The 19,358-nt window shown below is 39.3% G+C and overlaps 2 protein-coding genes across 2 annotated transcripts in view; both read left to right on the forward strand.

Moving 5' to 3' along the window:
• Positions 1-11,564: 11,564 nt before the first annotated feature.
• On the forward strand, positions 11,565-16,194 carry CNGA1 (cyclic nucleotide gated channel alpha 1). The gene is made up of 7 exons (XM_010006139.1): positions 11,565-11,692; positions 11,996-12,058; positions 12,426-12,455; positions 12,576-12,671; positions 13,580-13,687; positions 13,839-13,945; positions 14,783-16,194. The coding sequence occupies exons 1-7, from the start codon at positions 11,565-11,567 to the stop codon at positions 16,192-16,194; spliced, it is 1,944 nt and encodes a 647-aa protein (XP_010004441.1).
• A 1,980-nt stretch (positions 16,195-18,174) lies between these two features.
• The window catches only part of NFXL1 (nuclear transcription factor, X-box binding-like 1), a 44,785-nt gene continuing 43,601 nt past the window's right edge, over positions 18,175-19,358 (forward strand). The window contains exons 1-2 of the mRNA XM_010006140.1: positions 18,175-18,181; positions 19,126-19,341. Of these exons, the coding sequence (XP_010004442.1) occupies positions 18,175-18,181; positions 19,126-19,341 (223 nt within the window). The remainder of the gene's footprint in view (positions 18,182-19,125; positions 19,342-19,358) is intronic.

Consider the following 19,358-nt stretch of genomic DNA (forward strand, 5'->3'; position numbering starts at 1 on the left):
GGCCCCTGGGCTGGGAGCCGGAGGTGCCATCCCCGCCGCGCCTCCGGGCGCGTCCCGGCCGGGAACGGGCACGCAGGACTTCAGGAGTGACCCCGGATGGGTTTTATTTGTATAAATCGTGATACCGGTGTGGGATCGTAGGATGGTTTGGGTTGGAAGGCATCTTAAAGATCATCTTGTTCCACCCCCCCTGCCATGGGCAGGGACGCCCTCCACAAGATGAGGTGGCTCAAAGCTCCATCCAGCTTGGCCTTGAGTACTTCCCAGGGACAGGGCATAACTTCCCTGGGCAACCTGGTCCAGTGCCTCATCACCTTCACACTAAAGAATTTCTCCCTAATGTCTAACCTAAATCACCCCTCTTCCAGTTTGAAATTGCTACCCCTCATCCCATCACTCCATGCCCTTCAAAGTCCCTTCCCAGCTTTTCTGTAGGCCCCTTCAGGTACTGGAAGGCTGCTGTAAGGGCTCCCTGAGGACTTCTATAGGCCGAACAACCCCAGCTCTCTCAGCCTGACCGAGACGTGCTCCAGCCATCTCATATCTTCATGGCCCTCCTCTGGACTCACTCCAAGAATTCCATGTCCTTCCTGGAGGCCCCAGAACTGAGCACAGTACTCCAGGTGAGGTCTCATGAGAGTGTAATGGAGGGGAAGGATCACCTCCCTCGACCTGAGGGCCATGCTTCTTTTGGTGTAGCCCCACTTCTTTTGCTGTAGTCCAGGTTCTTGCCTGGGGACTTCTACAAGTCCTCACAAACACTGGATCAAAATCTCTCTTTGAGGTACCTAGGCAGTATTTGTGTCTAATGGAAGTTTCTGTAAGTTTTTCTTCCCTTGACACCTGGAAGAAGTAGTGCACCATGTTAATGTGCAACCACATAAAGTGGGTGATGGGCTGCCTGTGCTAGCCCTGACTGCTGGCTCTGCGGGCAGGACGGGGGCTTCTGCAGCCAGACTATCCCAGCTTTGCAGAAGTAGGGCAGCACCTGGTGATACTTACCCTGAGATGACTCCCTGTGCTTGAACAGGCTCCAGGGTGTCATAAGAAACAATTATCTTTATTACCCAATCAGTAGTTTCAAGGTAGAAGTCTAACATGGGTAAGTGAAACACACAAAATAAATGGCTTAATAAACCATTATATGCTAACCTAGGGCTGCCCAGCAAACTTCCTAGCGTAGTCTGAGGATCTTTAGCATGCACAAGAACTTCCCAAATAGGAGCCAAACTGAGCTGCCAAACACACCTCCATAGAGCAGCACATAGGTATGCTGAATTGAGGCTAGCAGCATTGTAATCATGCTTTGGAGCACAGCACCTAAATTAATCATCTTTACTTTTGAAAAGTTTTAGCTCTGGTGCTGACTGGTGACATTTCTAAAATACAGGTTACTGCTACAAAAGAGCAGTAATTTAAAACAGTATTTAAAACAGTTACATTAAAGTATTAAAGCACAATCTGAAAAACTGGGAGGAAACTTTCATCTTCTTGCACAACATAAGCATTCCTGTAGAATAAAGCCATGTATATGGACAGATACATGTGTGCAGTCTGCTCATAACTCCTATTTTTGTTCTGTGCTCCCTCAGGTCTGTAAACTCTGGGTGTTTACACCCAGTTTCTATCAAAATGCATCAATTTTTCCAGCTTCCTGCAATTTGACTAAAGCAAATGAAGCATCAGTCTTGCAAGTGACTCAAGCTGGCAGAGCTGCAGAGAACAAGGGAGTCTAGTGTGAGGTGTCCCTGCTCGTGGCAGGAAGGTTGGAACCTGATGATCTTTAAGGTCCCTTCCAACCTTAACCATTCTATCATTCTATGAAATGGGGTTTTTTAGTCTGGAGAAAAGGAGGTTGAGAGAAGAACTCATTGCTCTCTACAGCTACCTGAAAGGAGGCTGTAGCAGGGTGGGTGTTGGTCTCTTCTCCCAAGTAATAAATCATAGAATCACAGAATCCTAGGGGTTGGAAGGGACCTTGAAAGATCATCTAGTCCAACCCCCCATGATGGGACAACAGGAGCTGGCCTTAAGTTGTGCCAGGGGAGCTTTAGATTGGATATTAGGAAAAATTTCTTGGGTCATCAGGCATGGGAACAAGCTGCCCAGGGAAGTGGTGGAGGCACCGTCCCTGGAGTTATTCGCAATACATGTAGATGTGGTGCTTAGGGACATGGTTTAGTGGTGGACTTGGCAGTGCTAGGTTAGACTCAATGACCTTAAGGGTCTTTTCCAACCTGAATGATTCTATAAATTTACTTGTTGCTTGGTTGGAAATTGTTATTGAAGCTCATGCTTTCTGTTTTTAGAACTGCAGTAAACTGTGAAAACACTATGAAACTCTTTCTGAGAAAAAGTATTAAGTCACAGAAACTTGCAGCTAACAATCCAACCAAACATAAATAATGTGCAAATATAATGTATAATATAATTACAGAAGGGAGTGGATATGCCTCATGTGTGTATGCTTCACTGATGATTTATAGTATTTTGCATACTCAACTAATTTCAAAGACATTTGAGACAATGCCAGGAAGACAGAAACTACATAAAAGTAATTTATCAACATTGATGTATTTTTCTTTTTTTTTTTTTGGATGACATATAACGGTCATATGGGAAAGAAAATAAACCTGCCACACCTTTCTGGGTCATTGTACTAATTTTTTTTTCCATTAAATGTATGGAAATGACAAGAAAGAAGTTACATTAAAATTCTGTCACTTATGCTTATACTGAAACTGACTGTTAAGCAAGCACTGACTTTAATTGTTGGCTTTCAATAAAAATGGAAGCACTAAGTATCTAGCCAACTTTATACTTTTACATTTATAAATAAAATAGTAATCGGAAACAACATTTTTTTGCCTTAATAAAACACATCTTGCCTCTGTGTTAGCCATTAATGACTTATTTAAACAAAGTTTGTGTGACCTTTTGGCTTTCTCATAAATTATGCTGTTGAGGATTTTTTTTTCTTATATACATTGAGTTCCTTATATCTGTTATTATGCAGTATTTAATTATATTATCATAAATACTGAAGGTTATGACAACAGGTTTCCCTACTGTGAGAAAAACTGTTCACTATGCAGCTAGTTCAGGTGCAGACATGAAGCAAGATCTACCTTCTTATTATTTAGGAAAGCTGCCAATGACATTCTGAAGTTGCTCAGAATCATCATTGCTCAGCTTCCCTGTTCTTCATTAGTCTTCCCTGCCTGCAGCTGCTGCTACCCAACAGGGTCCAAACATCAGCTCTGTTCAATACGTGAGCTACAGGCAGGTTTATTACCTGTCCTGGCATGCAGCCACACAAAAATTAATGAGCTAGATTTGAGTAGAGCTCTGACCATGGGAACTCCACCTGCCCCAAATGCCAGTGATTTAGTGTAGACCTGCAGGAGCAACATGTAAAGGAATTAACTTCAACTGAGACCAAAAAAATGGTGCCTCTAGATTGTAGTTCAGTGTGATCAGATTGCTGTACATGCTCTGACGAGACTAACTGTATACATGTTGCCTTAAAAGTGCCCAGATGGTGTTGCCTTAACTCCTACTTTATTTGAATGAAAGAAAAGCAAGGCTACATATATCAGACCTATTTTAACTACAGTGCATTTTCTACCACCATGATTTGACAATATCATATATCGATTATTTTCTTTTAAGTTCAATTAATTCAGTTGAATTACCTTTGTATGTGTAAACATTTTAGAATCATTCTGTGCTACCAGCCTAGATTTTCTATGCTATTTTAGCTTGAAATAAAATTCTGCTGAGCAGAGATCCTAAGTGACTATTCAGAGCTACTGGCACTCCTGCACGGTAACCATGCTTATTCTTTATCCCAACAATATTAGGGAACAAACTATTTTTTTTTTTCCAGAGAGTTTTCTGGTGGCCCAGTCCCTCTGTTCCTTGCAGGTTCCAAGCTGGGGGGAGAAAAGACAACTGCTGGGCACAGCCAGACACGGTGCTTGTTGTGCCTGTGGACGTTTCAGAAGTGTTAATCCCTGCATGGAATAGTCATGCATAAACTAGGGTCTGGACCTGGAAGATGCTGGTAAAAGGCTTTGACCTAGCCTGATAGCATGCTGTGTGGGTTTGTATGATGTGCCTCATAGTGCTCATATCCGCAAAAGGCCTGAGGTCTGTCCAGTGCTTTCTGATTCCAGTCTCATCTGTGGGAAACCATCTCAAATTGCTCCTTCTTTCTTCTCCATCCTGCACCCGTTTAACGCTGAAGTAAAAACACAGTACCACCTACTGGTGGATATACTGCCTGCACTGGTGGTTTTCCAGTCACCAAGCTGCGTTGGGGCCTGGCGTGCTTCATGATACTGAGTTCCCTGTAACACCAGTCTACAGAAAAGACTATTAAATAGGCTAGAAGCCCTGAAACCTTCTCAGCTGCAGCACTTCCAACATGACATTCATTGCTGCAATCACATCAGCATGAGAAAAGACAGCACAGTATATGCAGAAAATAAGACTTCCAAAACTGTGGTCCCAGTCCAAACACCCATCTGTGTACATAGCTCCAACACAGTAAGCTGAAAGGCAATGCTGTGCCATTAAAACCTGCTCAGCAAGGTTTTTTTGCTGCTTTTTGTAAAGAAAAAAGTAGATCTTTATATGATGCCAAATTCTGTTCTGGGGTATCTGTACTTAAAGCATTTTCTCCCTGAAAGTAATGAGAAGTGAATAAGTATGTATAATGTATCTAGTGTTTTGGTTATGGGTGTCTGAAACTAGAGGTAGCTTTAATAGGATTGAGAAGAATTACAGATGATGACACAGGAAGATACAGAAATGGATTAAAGTTGGCCTACTATAATAATAATCCATTAGTGCGCTCATTCTCCCATCAGTCAAGGTTACTTCGCTGGAATAGAGAACAATAAGAACAATATTAATGAAAAAATATTGACACTAAATTAATGTAATTGTCAGTAAAGTCAATGACAACCATGTAACTGGCTTTTAAAAGATGTTAAGAATTGAGACCACTGTGCTAAGCCCGCCCAGAACTTGTCCTGAAAAACTCTTTGCAGGTAAGTGAGGTCCTGGCCACTGTCAGACATGGAATGGGTCTGGGCCAATAGGACTCATCTTCCTCTGTTTGAGAACTTCTTTGAAAAACTCCACGGTAAAACAGGTAAGAAAAAATAAGTTAGAGTTGCTTTACAGGACTGCTTATTTTAAAAGAAAACTGACTGCTCTCCAACAAAATAAAAAGATGTATCCCCTTTGTAGTTCATACTGGCTTAAATGACACAACATAGACTTGACTGGCTTGGTTGGTCATCTAAAACTCTTTGACAAAGGTATGTGCCAAATGCAGGAGTTCACAATTGATTTTAGTGTGACACACAACAAGGCATGTGTCCCAGACACTCAGTGCTACTGCACATTCACAAAATCACTACTCAGTGTTGAGCACAATGTTATGTGTATCCTTGTTGCCCACTACTGTTTTATTCAAAATATTTTTTATTCTTTATATTTCAATTATTTTTTCTCCTAGACAATGGACTGATTGTCTGGGCCCAGTGTTGTTTAATATCTTCATTAACAATATTGATGGTGGCATTGAGACCACCCTCAGCAAGTTTGCTGATGACACCAAGCTGAGTGGTGCAGTCGATATGCCAGAGGGATGGGATGCCATCCAGAGGGACCTGGACAAGCTACAGAAGTGGGCCCAGGTGAACCTCATGAGGTTCAACAAGGCTAAATGCAGGGTTCTGCACCTGGGCCAAGGTAACCCAAGATATAAATACAGGCTGGGGGAGGTCACACTTGAGAGCAACCCTATGGAAAAAGATCTGGGGAACATAGTGGATCAAAAGCTGGACATGAGCCACCCATGTGCAGTTACAGCCCAGAAGCCAACTGCATCCTGGGCTGCATGAAAAGTGTGGCCAGCAGATCAAGAGAAGTGATTCTGCCCCTTTACTCTGCCCTGGTAAGACCTCACCTAGAATACTGCATCTAGTTCTAGTGCCCCAGCACAAGAAGGTTGTGGACCTGTTGGAATGTGTCCAGAGAAGGGCCAAAAAATGATTTGAGGGCTGGAGCACCTCTTATGAGGACAGGCTCATGGCGTTGGGGTTATTCAGTCTGAAAAAGAGAAGGCTTCAGGGGAGCCTCACAGTGGCCTTCCAGTACCTGAAGGGGCCCTACAGGAAAGCTGAGGAGGATCTTTTTACAGGGGCTTGCAGAGAGAGGGTGAGGGGTAATGGTTTTAAGCTGAAAAAAGAGAGATTTAGATTAGAGATCTGGTGTAAATTCTTCAGTGTAAGGATGGTGAGACACTCGAACAGGCTGCCCAGAGATTTGTGGGGGCTCCATCCCTGGAGATGTTCAAGGGCAGGTTGGATGGGGCTCTGAGAAGCCTGTTCTCGTGGAAGGGGTCCCTGCCCATGCAGGGGAGTTGGAACTCAGTGATCCTTAAGGTCCCTTCCAACTAAAAAAATTCTGTGGTTCTGTGATTCTTCAGGATTGAAAAGTCATAGCAGCAGATAAGTCTAATTCATTTCTCCAGCTGGGAGGCTGACCTATGATTTGGAGCATCATTTTGAATTTGTCATTAAATCTACAGCATGTCAATCCACTTATGAATGACCACTCAGTCACCTGGGCTGCAAGATTTAAGTTGGTTCATATGAATGCCAGTGGCATTGCTTCCTCCTGCTCTTGGCTGAGGAAACAAATATGTCTTTATCCTGGGATCCCAGGGGCTGGACTGCATTGTTGTGAAGCTAAGTTTAGAAGTAATTCACTAACTTTAGCTATGTTGTTCTGGGCTCCCCAGTTCAAGAGGGACAGGGATCTACTTAAGAAAGTCTAACAGAGGCTACAAGGATGATTAAGGGACTGGAATACCTCCCTTACAAGAAAAGGCTGAGAGACCTGGGGCTTTTCAGTACAGAGAGAAGACTGAGGGCAGATCTAAATAGTGTCTATAAATACATGAGGGCTGGGCATCAAGAAGGCAGAGACAACCTCTTTTCACTTGTGCCCTGTGATAGGATGAGGGGCACTGGATTAAAACCCTAGCACAGGAAGTTCCTCAATACGAGGAAGAACTTGTTTACTGTGAGGGTTATGGCACACTTGGATCAGGCTGCCCAGAGAGGTTGTGGAATCTCCTTCTCTGGAGACTTTCAAGACCCATCTGGATGCCTTTCTGAATGATCCACTCAGTTTTTGGTCCTGCTCTGGCAGGGGGCTTGGACTTGATGATCTTCAGAGAACCCTTCAAACCCTAATATTCTGTGATTCTGTGATGTCTCAGCTGTGAAAAAGATAGCATTTAAAATCTGAAAATTCACTCTTTTTGCTGCTTAGATTTTCTGCACTGGATTTAATGCTCAGCAATACCTTCCCCCCCTTCCCCCCCACCCCCCCCCAAGATGGGCCACATAAAAAATGCCAGATTAAAAAACCAAGCACTCGAGCTCCTGATAACTTAATACCTCAACATTTTCTCTTCAAAGTACAGTAGATGCTATTGAGGCTTTCTTGATTGTGTGGCCATTACAGATGAACCCTTGCTTGTTTCTAAAGAAGGAGGACTGCAGCTACTCCACAAACCCTTTTTGAAAGTCATAATCCATACCAAACGTGGCTACTAGTTCAGTGTCTTAAAACTTTATAATCATGGCATTATTTTCCACTAAATATATTTTCACAATTCACAGGGTTTTAAAAGCATCAAAATAGAAATGTCAAAGTTAGGTTAGATTAGTTAAGACCTTTCAGTAGTTTAAAATGGTATTTCCAATTATTCAGCAATATGATAAACACATTAAAATAAACAGGAAATTTCAATCTATGATGTTTTATCTATTCTAGTAAAGACCTGTTACTGATATAAAAAAAACCCCAAACATCTGCAATATTAAGAAAATGGACCAGCAGACAATATTGAATATACAATAATTTACAACTTGATTGGGTTTTTTTCAGTTTTAAGACAGAGTATGCTTCAGTATTTGTCACTTGTGCATGTTGACAGGGATAGTGAGCTTCTCCTCAGGTGAGGGATAATAGTTACTGCCACTGTCACTTTCATCTCTCTCTAAATCTCAAAATCCATCACTAGGTCAAGGAAATCCTCCTCTAATATCCAAGTCCTTCCCTGGGAATAATTCAGAGAACTGCACATGGGACTGGCTGGTTGAGAAATTAATAAGGGCTTTATGTATGAAATGTTGATTATATTTAGCTTTCCAAGATGGCTCTGCTTATTTAGCAAAGAAACGCAGCTGATTTAAAGGACTGAAATCGTTATTAGAAGCAGCAGATTACATTGCCAAGGTAAGTATGCACACTGATGAAAGTGCTTGTTGCAGAGCTGCTAGGGACTCCTTGCATGTCAGAAAAGAGATTTTCCTGTAACACATTGCATATTTTAATGCTCAGCAAGGTTTTTTTTGCTGCTTTTTGTAAAGAAAAAAAAGTAGATTTTTATATGATGCCAAATTATGTTCTGGAGTATCTGTACTCAAAGCATTTTCTCCCTGAAAGTAATGAGAAGTGAATATAGTGGGCCAGTAAGAAAGTGAGAAATAGGTGAAAGAAAGGAGCAGAAGAGATGGAAGCTGATCTTTCATTTACTACAATCCTGTAAAAGGATAATACTGCCTCTGTTTTCTTACAGCCCTAAAGATTGTGAAGTATAGTGATTAATACAATCAAGTTTTAGGTCATAATGTTTGAAAACTGTTGTTTATCGTAGTTGTCGATTTTAAAATTCAAAGCTAGTAAAAGTAAGTTATTTGTGGTGATACAGTAAAAACAGTATGGTAAAAAACTAATATACTTCTAAAACAAGCATTTATCTGTATTAACTTTTAAATTTACTCCCTAAATATGATAGTGAGGAAAAGAACACTGGATATTTAAAATAAATGCGGTGGAATAATTTGTGACAATGTATCAGTTTAAGAAAAATATGTGTGGCAATAGAGTAAGAAACTTGGCAGTGCTACAATTTAGTAAAAACTCTCTGAAATACTGTTTGAGAAATCTTTATGATATAATTTTAAAATACATTAAGGTGAGTTCTGGACCCACAGAGTTCTAATGTTCCCAGTGTGGGTTTTATCACAGAAGTGCTGTAACCACAGTCCCTGAATGAGCAGGAGTTACTGTGTCCAACTTGCACTGGGCAGATGCTGCATTAGCATTTATGTGTCCCAGACTTAAGAATTGAAAAACTCCCCACTATTTGCTTTGAGGCTAATGGGATTTGACGATATTCTTGTGCTACATATCCTGACTGATTGACAAGGGAGAAAACCTGGCACCACAGTCACCCAAGCTTGACTTTCAGATTTAGTATTTTGAGACTAAAGAGTAGTAAATACTTCTAATTTCCATATGCAGGTGATTTTGAGACATAGTTAACACCCATGCAATACTTCCAGTGCTTCAGTAAGATGAAACCTTCAGTTCTGTCCCAAATGGCAGCTCCTTTTCCCCAGCAATTCCTATGCATGGCTGCCACAGCTCCTTCAACAGAACACAAAGCACACCTCAGTGGACACTGACAGACCCAGAGGAATTTGGCTATTTGCAAAAATGCACAGAAAATGTTCTCTACCTGAAGAACAGATGAATGAATAAAAGACAGATTTTTGCCTAAACTCCAGGCAAAGTATTCTGGATGGGTTTGGATTTTTCTACATGTCCTTTTTTACCACACTTCTCATGGTCTTTAATCTCTATCACTTTTGTTAGTATGGCTGGATGGCCCAAAGTTGAAGATGGATTTTTTTTTTTTTTTCTCTTGAAACTAACAAGGGCTCAAAGAGCAAAGATACACATGAAAAATTAGTTCCTATGCACAAGTGATGGTATTTGGACTCCTAATGTGAATGGGCTGGTTTAGAGACCCTCTGTTGGAGGAATGATTTTGGAATGTGATTGGAAGGAGCTGGACACAGCTTTATTTTGCACAATTATTTGAGAGCTGTGTGGACTGCAGTGTGGCTCTATGGAGGATATAGGTTAAATCAGGATAAAATTTTGTGTGCCAGCATTAGCACAGCTTTCAGAGTGCCTGTAAGCAGATATAAAGCTGCTTAGTTCAACCTGGTGTACTTTCAATCTCCACACTTTCAAACACAATTTATCCTTGGAGTAAGTCAGTGGAAACCCTGTGAAAGCTTTTAGGCACCTGGTGAATCTAACCTAATGTTCACTAGTCTTAGAAACTGAAAATCTTTTTATGTGACATCTTAGACCTGATTCTGGGTCTGAAGCATTTAAAGACTGACTACCAATGTTGATCTACATTTAGGACTACTCATAGTAGAAAACTCCTTTATCTTACTTTATCAATCTTTCTCTTTCTACTCGTAGAATGTTGTATATTGCTGAATTATTTTTTGCACCATGTGTCATTCATGTCTGATGACTGCTGGAAACATGGGTTTCCTCTCCTATTTGCTGTATAAATTATGTTTTGTTTCATTGACTAATAATGAAAGGCATGTAAGTCTGGCAGTAACTGTGGAGCTGTATCATTCTGCTTCCTTTTTGTGCTGTGCTTGACTACAGAATGGAAGTACTTTCTTTAAGATTGATTACTTCTATGGCATTTGACTTTACCTAACAGTGGTGCAGCTACTCATTTGTCAGTTTGTGGCCTACAGGCATTTCTATACTCTCATTTTACATGCACAGGGATCTTGTTACTGCAGTGAATAGCATCTGTTTTATAATCCTACCTAAAAAAGGTCCTGTTAAGAGCAGATCACACCTGTAGACACAACTCATGCCAAAAGAGTTGGCGGTCTCCTTGATGAGACATAACTCACAAAATTCTAAGAATAGTGGTGAAAAGGGAGAGAAGCAGTTATGAACATAACAACATTTTCTATTTTTTAGCATTGAGATAAGCAAAACAGACATGAATGGCCACTAACATTTCTGTTGAGGTATTTATGTCCAACTTGCTATATAAGTAAGGAGATTCTACTATATCAGCCTTCAAGTTCCTTTTACAGAACCTACTCTTTGATCTCAACAGAGTATAACTCTCACATGTCATACATACTGACACTTCTTTGGACATCCTACCAATAAGTGCTTTCTAGTCTGTTTTTCAGGATATCAGCTGTGCATGAATTTATTTATCCATCCTGTTACAATAAATTATGAGCATTTGGTTCAAAACAAAATGAAACAACAGTAGATGTTTCAAACCCAACTGTCCAAATATCTTCAAGGTATGTGACTAGTCTCAGGAGAAAGACCTAAATTAATGCTTCCTCTAAGAGAAAGATATGTTGAACATTCTCTTTACCAGCAGTTGCCTAGTCATTCAGCACACTGAAGCACCCACAGTGCCCATTCTTGTCTGGTGTGAATGTCATGGGAGAGAGAAAACTGAAAATACTATTGTTGGTTTTGGGGGAAGCCAGGATATAAAGGATTCATCTTTAGGAAAAAATAAAAACTGCTTGATACTTCTGCTAGTTGTGAAATGTCTTGATTCTTCTTACAATCAGTCTTCCTCAATCACCTAAGGTAAGACAAACTTGACCATGAAGGTAGGAGTCATCGAAACCCATCACTCCCATACAATTGTTCCCAGTGTGGTAGTGCAAGACACCAGTGAGGACCCTGGACCAATCGATGGAGGGGAAAACAGGTATGCCAAATTTACCATATTGTGTCTGTTTGTGGTGTGTTTTTTTTTCTTTGGTAATTTCCATGGAATTAACTAAGCATAGATGCTCATCATCATCTAATTTTCTTTACCCACTATTAATAAATTAAGTTTTAAAGATTGTTATATATTTCTAATTGTATATATTTAGGAGGATAAAAACTGTGCTCTTTCAATTTCCTTAGAAAACTTTGCCTGTGATTAAAATGGTGAGGAACAGTCAATGACAGTTTGGATTAAATGTTGGGGGTTTTTTTATGTATTTCAGCAGATATTATATAACTGTGTTGTTTTGCTGTTTCCTAGGCAACAGTATCTACCTGGTGCATTTGCACGGTACAATATTAACAACAATAGTAATAAAGATGAGTAAGTATCTTTGCCATTTCATAAAATGAGAGTACTGCCAAATGGGTTGTTTATGCAGCACTCAAAAAAATTTAAATATATCTATTAATTTATTTATAAACAGAGATGTCATTCAAGTAATCCTAAAAGAGACTGCATGTACATTTGACATTCATGCACATAAATTATGATCATTCTCAATACCAAAGTTATTAGCATTATATCTATTAATTTAAAATAAAAGTAGTTCTATGTGAATACAATAAGCAAAAATGTTTTTCAGTCCAAACACCTAAGTATGATGTTATACAGATGATTCTAATAAATAAATGTGGAAGCAATGGCTATTGCTTATCCCATGAGCCTGTCATATTCTTCCTTTCCTCAGAGAGAAGAAAAAGAAAAAAGAAAAGAAGAGGTAAGATAAAGAATAATAATGCTACTGTTTCTTAGAAATAGTATTAAATGTCTTAGACATTATTTATTTGCAAATTTGTTTCAACTTAGTCTGTAACAACATTGTAAATCTATTTCTTAGCAAGTCAGAAAAAAAAAAGGATGGAGAAACAAAAAAGGAAAAAAAGGAGAAAACAAAAAATAAAGATAAGTCCAAGAAGAAAGAAAATAAAGAAGAGTAAGTATTTTTCATTTAGGTCCTGCTGTCTTAGTCTAATAAAATTGCTTTTGATGTAAAACTGAGTCAATTCATGGACATGCTGTAAACAAGATGCTTATACTCCAATGAATGAGCATACAGACTGCTGCTGTTCTCCCTGGAGTGGAGTTGCTCTGATTTAACTTCCTGTGTGGACAACAGGCATATGCATGCATGGAATTGACCTGAAAAAAAAAAAAAAATCCTAGAAAAATCTCATTTGGATTCTGATAATCCAATGTTTTTGGATACCACTTTGCAGCAAAAGATGTGCCAGTGTAAAGCAATCTCTTCCATACATAAAAGCACCTACAAGCAAGTAAAACCTTCTATGATCTTAAATTGCTTATTTTACCTTTAGCTTGGTAAATTCATAATTTTCTGGCCAGGGAGGAGAAACTTACAATAGAGCGTTAGGAACGTGTGTAGAATGTTTTCTTGTTCTTTGGTTTCTTTACCTAAACTATGCCAATGTTTCACCTTTCTCAGAGCAAGACTTTTCCCTGTAAGAGAGACACAATTTGTCTCACTTGTTTAAACATTAGTAGTCACATCATAATTTTATTTTTTGAAAGATTATAAATCACTTATCAGACAAGACAGTTAATTGGGCAGGAAAAAACCTCAACTTTAAACAGCTGAAATTACATGTGCCAAAATAAACTTAAGTGGGACTGCCAAGCTGACTTTGCTAGCAAAATTTGGCTTCTACAGCTTGCATCCTAAGTCACACTTAACAAGCAGCTTCACGTTCTCTATGCATGCAAGCAAGGAAGCTTAACCTTAATAAAGATCATCTATTTTACAATGACAATATATGGAATGCTTCATTCCTCAAAATTTTTTGTGTTTTTTAACTCTCTCATTAAATCTCCTTTCTTCCTTAGGAAGAAGAAAGATATTTTCACTATAGACCCAGCAGGAAATATATATTATAACTGGTTGTTTTGCATCACAATGCCTGTCATGTACAACTGGACCATGATTATTGCTAGGTGATGTACTCCTTTAATGACTACAGAAAACTTCTGGCAAATCACAGTATCCCTTAATAGAAAAGAAATATATATATAAATTAATCACTGATTTAATGCAAGTGTTTAATTTTCATTTATTGGTAACTTACTTTTGTCTTTTCCTATACAGAGCCTGTTTTGATGAGCTGCAGCACGACTACTTGTTGGCATGGTTTATTATAGATTACATATCTGATGCCATCTATGTTGTTGACATGTTTGTACGGACAAGAACCGGTAAATATACTCAATGATTAAGTATTGCTCTTCATATATTTGTGTCAGGTAGTTTAAAATATTCAGAATTCTACTCTTGTTATCCGGGTACCCTTGATGAGGTGTAATATTGAAAGACATCAAGACAGATCTCTGAAAGACAGGAGTTTGTGACCTGTAAAAGCAGGAGAAACCGACGTATTACTCAAAGAATACATAAAGCTTGGGGTGAGCCAAGCATGAGGTATGCTAGATACAAGCTGCTTCTGCCTGCAGATGACTCAACAAGAGAAAATAAACATGCAATGTGGCCAAGAGAGGATCAGGCATTCTGAAAATTCAGCACATAAATCTGGATTTTTTTCTTCAAGGAGATTCAAGTATATACTTGATTTTCAAGACCATTGAGCAAGCAAGATATCCAACTAACTTCAGCTGCAACTCTTTCTTTTAAAGTCTACACCCACCTACATTCAAAGCTACTGAGTAGATGCATTCAATATGAAACTGAAATTCCCATGTTCAAATTCTCTCCCCCATTAACCACCCTTCCTACAGCCAGTGGAGTTTTTCTAGGGGGTTGGGGCTTTTTTCATATGTTCACCATAGTGGAAAAGTGGAGGGAAAGAATCAGAGCTAGAAATGTTTCTTTTACAAAGTTGTACACTTTAGCTCAAGCTGAACCATACAGCACTAGGCTGAATATTTTGAAATAGGAAATTGCTTATTAAAAAGTAACAGAAGTTACGTATCATCTGAACTTGCACCCAAATTATTTTTCAGAGTAGATTTGAATGGACATTAAACACAACACAGCTGAAGTTTTAACATTTTTTACTATTTTCAACTTTATTTTAGGTTACCTGGAGCAAGGTCTTCTGGTGAAAGAAGAAGAAAAGCTTCGAGAGAAATATAAGTCATCTCTGCAATTCAAATTAGATTTTCTCTCCATCATACCAACTGATCTCTTATACTTTAAGTTAGGACTGAACTACCCGGAATTAAGAATAAACAGACTACTCAGAGTAGCTCGGATGTTTGAATTCTTCCAGCGAACAGAAACAAGGACAAACTACCCAAATATCTTCAGGATCTCTAACCTTGTCATGTACATTGTGATTATTATTCACTGGAATGCCTGTGTGTATTACTCGATCTCCAAAGCCATTGGATTTGGGGCTGACACATGGGTCTACCCCAACATCTCTGACCCTGAATTTGCCCGTCTGACTAGAAAGTATGTCTACAGTCTTTACTGGTCAACACTGACCCTGACTACTATTGGTGAAACCCCCCCTCCTGTAAGAGATTCTGAGTATTTCTTTGTGGTCATTGACTTCTTGGTTGGAGTATTGATTTTTGCTACTATCGTTGGTAACGTGGGCTCTATGATCTCCAACATGAATGCTGCCAGGGCAGAGTTTCAAGCAAGGATCGATGCTATCAAGCAGTATATGCACTTTCGGAATGTGAGTAAAGACATGGAAAAACGAGTTATAAAGTGGTTTGATTACCTGTGGACAAACAAAAAGGCTGTAGATGAAAGGGAAGTCTTGAAGTATCTGCCAGATAAACTAAGAGCAGAGATTGCAATCAATGTTCACCTGGAAACACTAAAAAAAGTTCGGATTTTTGCAGACTGTGAAGCTGGTCTGTTGGTGGAACTGGTTTTGAAACTCCAGCCACAAGTGTACAGTCCTGGGGATTATATTTGCAGAAAAGGAGATATTGGACGAGAGATGTACATTATCAAGGAAGGAAAGCTGGCAGTAGTCGCTGATGATGGAATTACCCAATTTGTGGTCCTAAGTGATGGCAGCTATTTTGGAGAAATCAGCATTCTTAATATCAAAGGTAGCAAAGCTGGCAACCGAAGAACAGCCAATATTAGAAGTATTGGATACTCAGACTTGTTTTGTCTGTCTAAAGATGATCTCATGGAGGCTTTAACAGAATATCCAGACGCAAAGGCTATGCTGGAAGAAAAAGGCAAGCAAATCCTAATGAAAGATGGGTTGCTGGACATTGAAGTTGCCAATTTAGGAAGTGATCCTAAAGATTTGGAAGACAAGGTCACCTACATGCAAGGAGCAGTGGACAGATTACAAACAAAGTTTGCCAGGTTGTTGGCTGAATATGACGCTGCACAACAGAAGCTGAAAAAAAGACTTACAAAAATTGAGAAAATATTGAAACCAGTTATAGAGCAAGAATTTGCAGACTTAGACGAAGCAGATCCATTGACAGACAAACCTGGAAAGGCAGAATAAAGTACTGGAGGATGTCAATAAGACTTATAGTCATATCCTGTGTGGGGCTGAATACATTTCTTTCAAATCTTTGTAGGACCTGACTATTAATTATTAAAAACTATTTGTTGCGGAAATGTAATTTCCTACAAGAGCACATATTTGGCAAGTTTTGGCAGGAAAAGGAAGATTTGAGGAAGAGGATGGAAGAGAACACCTTGCTCTTGCATAAACAGGTGGTATTATCTGCTAATGCCCTATGTACTCGTTATGTAACACCACTCTACAGCAAAGGGGTTCAATCTACACACGGCCCTCTGCTGGCATGTACTGAAAGTTTTGCTGACTATGTAAAAATAATTTCTTTTTGTCTACTTACAGAAGGAAGGAAAGGTTTGGTAACTGTTACGTTATTTGAAGTCTATATAGGAACGAACTATGGGGGGTTGGACTAGATCACCTTTAGAGGTCCCTTCCAACCCAAGACATTCTATGATTCTATGATTTTATTCTATGATATTAAATTTGTGTATAAACAAACACCTTTTAATATCTCTTGACTAACATGAGATTAAATAAGTATGGAATATTATATAAAGAATGAGTATATCTACAATGCAGATGTGACTACCAAAGGCTGTAAGATTTGGAAATTACTACTTCACTGGGTCCACATTGGCCAATTTCTTGAAATGTAAGTGCCCAATTTTTAATGGTCCTTTTTTTTTTTTTTCATACTACATGCAAAGTTTGGGATAGAGAAGAAAATACAATTTTTGCAAGCATTGGTATGACAAATGTGGTTGGCTCAAAGTCTAGCTGTTCTTTCCACAATAATAAGAAATACATAATATTGAAGACTGCTCTGATCCATGTAATAATATGGCTGCTGAATATGGACCATCATGTTTTTAAGATCTGTGCTTAGAAATTTTTACATCCGTGATATAACAATTGTGGATGCTGGCGTTGGACTAGATCACCTTTAGAGGTCCCTTCCAACCCAAGACATTCTATGATTCTATGATTTTATTCTATGATATTAAATTTGTGTATAAACAAACACCTTTTAATATCTCTTGACTAACATGAGATTAAATAAGTATGGAATATTATATAAAGAATGAGTATATCTACAATGCAGATGTGACTACCAAAGGCTGTAAGATTTGGAAATTACTACTTCACTGGGTCCACATTGGCCAATTTCTTGAAATGTAAGTGCCCAATTTTTAATGGTCCTTTTTTTTTTTTTTCATACTACATGCAAAGTTTGGGATAGAGAAGAAAATACAATTTTTGCAAGCATTGGTATGACAAATGTGGTTGGCTCAAAGTCTAGCTGTTCTTTCCGCAATAATAAGAAATACATAATATTGAAGACTGCTCTGATCCATGTAATAATATGGCTGCTGAATATGGACCATCATGTTTTTAAGATCTGTGCTTAGAAATTTTTACATCCGTGATATAACAATTGTGGATGCTGGCAAAGCACAAAGGGCAGACGTGACAGAAAGAGGCCAGACTCTCCCAGCAGCATCTTCTGTAGCTGCTGTTGGTGAAAAATATTACTAAATAGGTTCTTTTTTTCATTCATGGGGTATTTCTTTCTTCTGCACCTACCTACCATTAAGATAGCCAAAGCTACTGTTTCATATGTCAGATACGTTTTCAGCTGCTTTAAAAAGCATTCTCTCAGTAGATTTCCCCCCCCCAATTTATGTCTTTTCCCATTAGCAAAAACTGTTTTTATTAGTTGTGATCTCAGCTGAGTGTTTCCAGCTGGGTATTTTCAGTAGACTTTGATCACAGGCACTTACTGTTGGCAGTTTGGTGACAGGGAGTGAAGAAAGGAACTGAAAGGAGAGAATGGATAGTTCTGTATTCAGGACAATTTTATTATCCCAGGCAATTGGACTGCCACTCTTAAAAAATACATATGTAAATACTACTATCACTTAATAATATCTCTATGCTTCCATTCTCCTCCTTAGAAAGATGGAGAGTAAGATGGAGATACTATAAATTTGATCTTTTGTAAAGTGCATTCATTTCTGGCTGTTATATTTTTTGTATCGTTGATAGGTTTCCAGCATACCAGAGATCTATAAATAACTACTGATTTCATTGCAAGGATTAAATGTTATGAAGTAATTAAAGCACAGGATATATATGGAACAAGGATAAATGTGAATACGAAACAACTGTCCATTCACTGTTGATCCTTGTGCTTTGAATGGCATAATGTACTGGTGTGGGGAAAATGAAGGCCACCATTTAATTAAAGACACCATCTTTGCACAGAAGGACAAGCATTATTCTGGCATTTAACTATATTGTGAATGTTGGACTTTGCAATCATTCTTCCAGTTTGGGTCTTGAATAGAATTTGCAACCTGTATGTCAGCAGCATCTGACAGGGCTGTGTCGTGTTTCATTAGGGACTTAGGAAGCACTTTTTTTCCCTTTGTGTTAGAGCTTTGTATTAGAGAAATGTGTGATGTGAGTTTTAATTAATAAAAGCAGAGATTTGCTGTTCTTATTTTTTTGTTTTTTTGGTTTTTTTTTCTCTGATCCTTCAATCTACAACACAAGTTGCAGTCAGTAGCTGCCTCTTTCCTGAGAATAAAAATTTAAAACACTTCAAATCAGAATTGACCTCCAGTAGTTTAGTTTTCAGACTCATTATTTGAAATCTCGTACTATTTACATTTTTAAAAGCAGGTTTGCTGAGAAAGCTCTGAATGCAGAGTTTCCTCCTGGCACAGCAAGGCAGCACCTGAGAACTATCAGAAACTGCCAATGAAATCTTTGTTACGCCAATTTGCAGTTATGAGGACTTCTCAGGGGGTGCACAGGCTCCTCAGGGTGCGTTTTGGTGCAGTGACCCGCAGCTGGTGCTGCATCCAAGCTTCTAAGGATGCTTGTAAAATCTCTCATACGCTGTAGAAGAGTTGGGAGGAAAAAGCATCCAAGAGCTGAATAAATGGCTGCTAGAAAAAGAGCTGAAGTCCCCGGCGGCCACAGCAGCAGGCAAGGAGATGCTCCAGCAGGGAGCCAGGAGGCGGTGCCAGCCCGGGCACCTGCAGCCACGGCAGGGACCGCCCCCCGCGGGGCGTGCTGGGAGCTGTAGTCCTGCTGCCGCGGGGAGCGCCGGGAGCTGTAGTCCTGCTGCCGCGGGG

This window comes from Chaetura pelagica, unplaced genomic scaffold (assembly GCF_000747805.2).
Source record: "Chaetura pelagica isolate M959 unplaced genomic scaffold, ChaPel_1.0 scaffold189, whole genome shotgun sequence".
In the NCBI taxonomy this organism is placed as follows: domain Eukaryota; kingdom Metazoa; phylum Chordata; class Aves; order Apodiformes; family Apodidae; genus Chaetura; species Chaetura pelagica.

Coding starts and splice junctions, on each gene's coding strand:
- CNGA1 (XM_010006139.1), top strand. CDS start 11,565: ATGAAGGTAGGAGTCATCGAAACCCATCACTCCCATACAATTGTTCCC. Junction 11,693..11,995: donor TATGCCAAATTTACCATATT/GTGTCTGTTTGT, acceptor GCTGTTTCCTAG/GCAACAGTATCTACCTGGTG. Junction 13,946..14,782: donor GTTTGTACGGACAAGAACCG/GTAAATATACTC, acceptor ACTTTATTTTAG/GTTACCTGGAGCAAGGTCTT.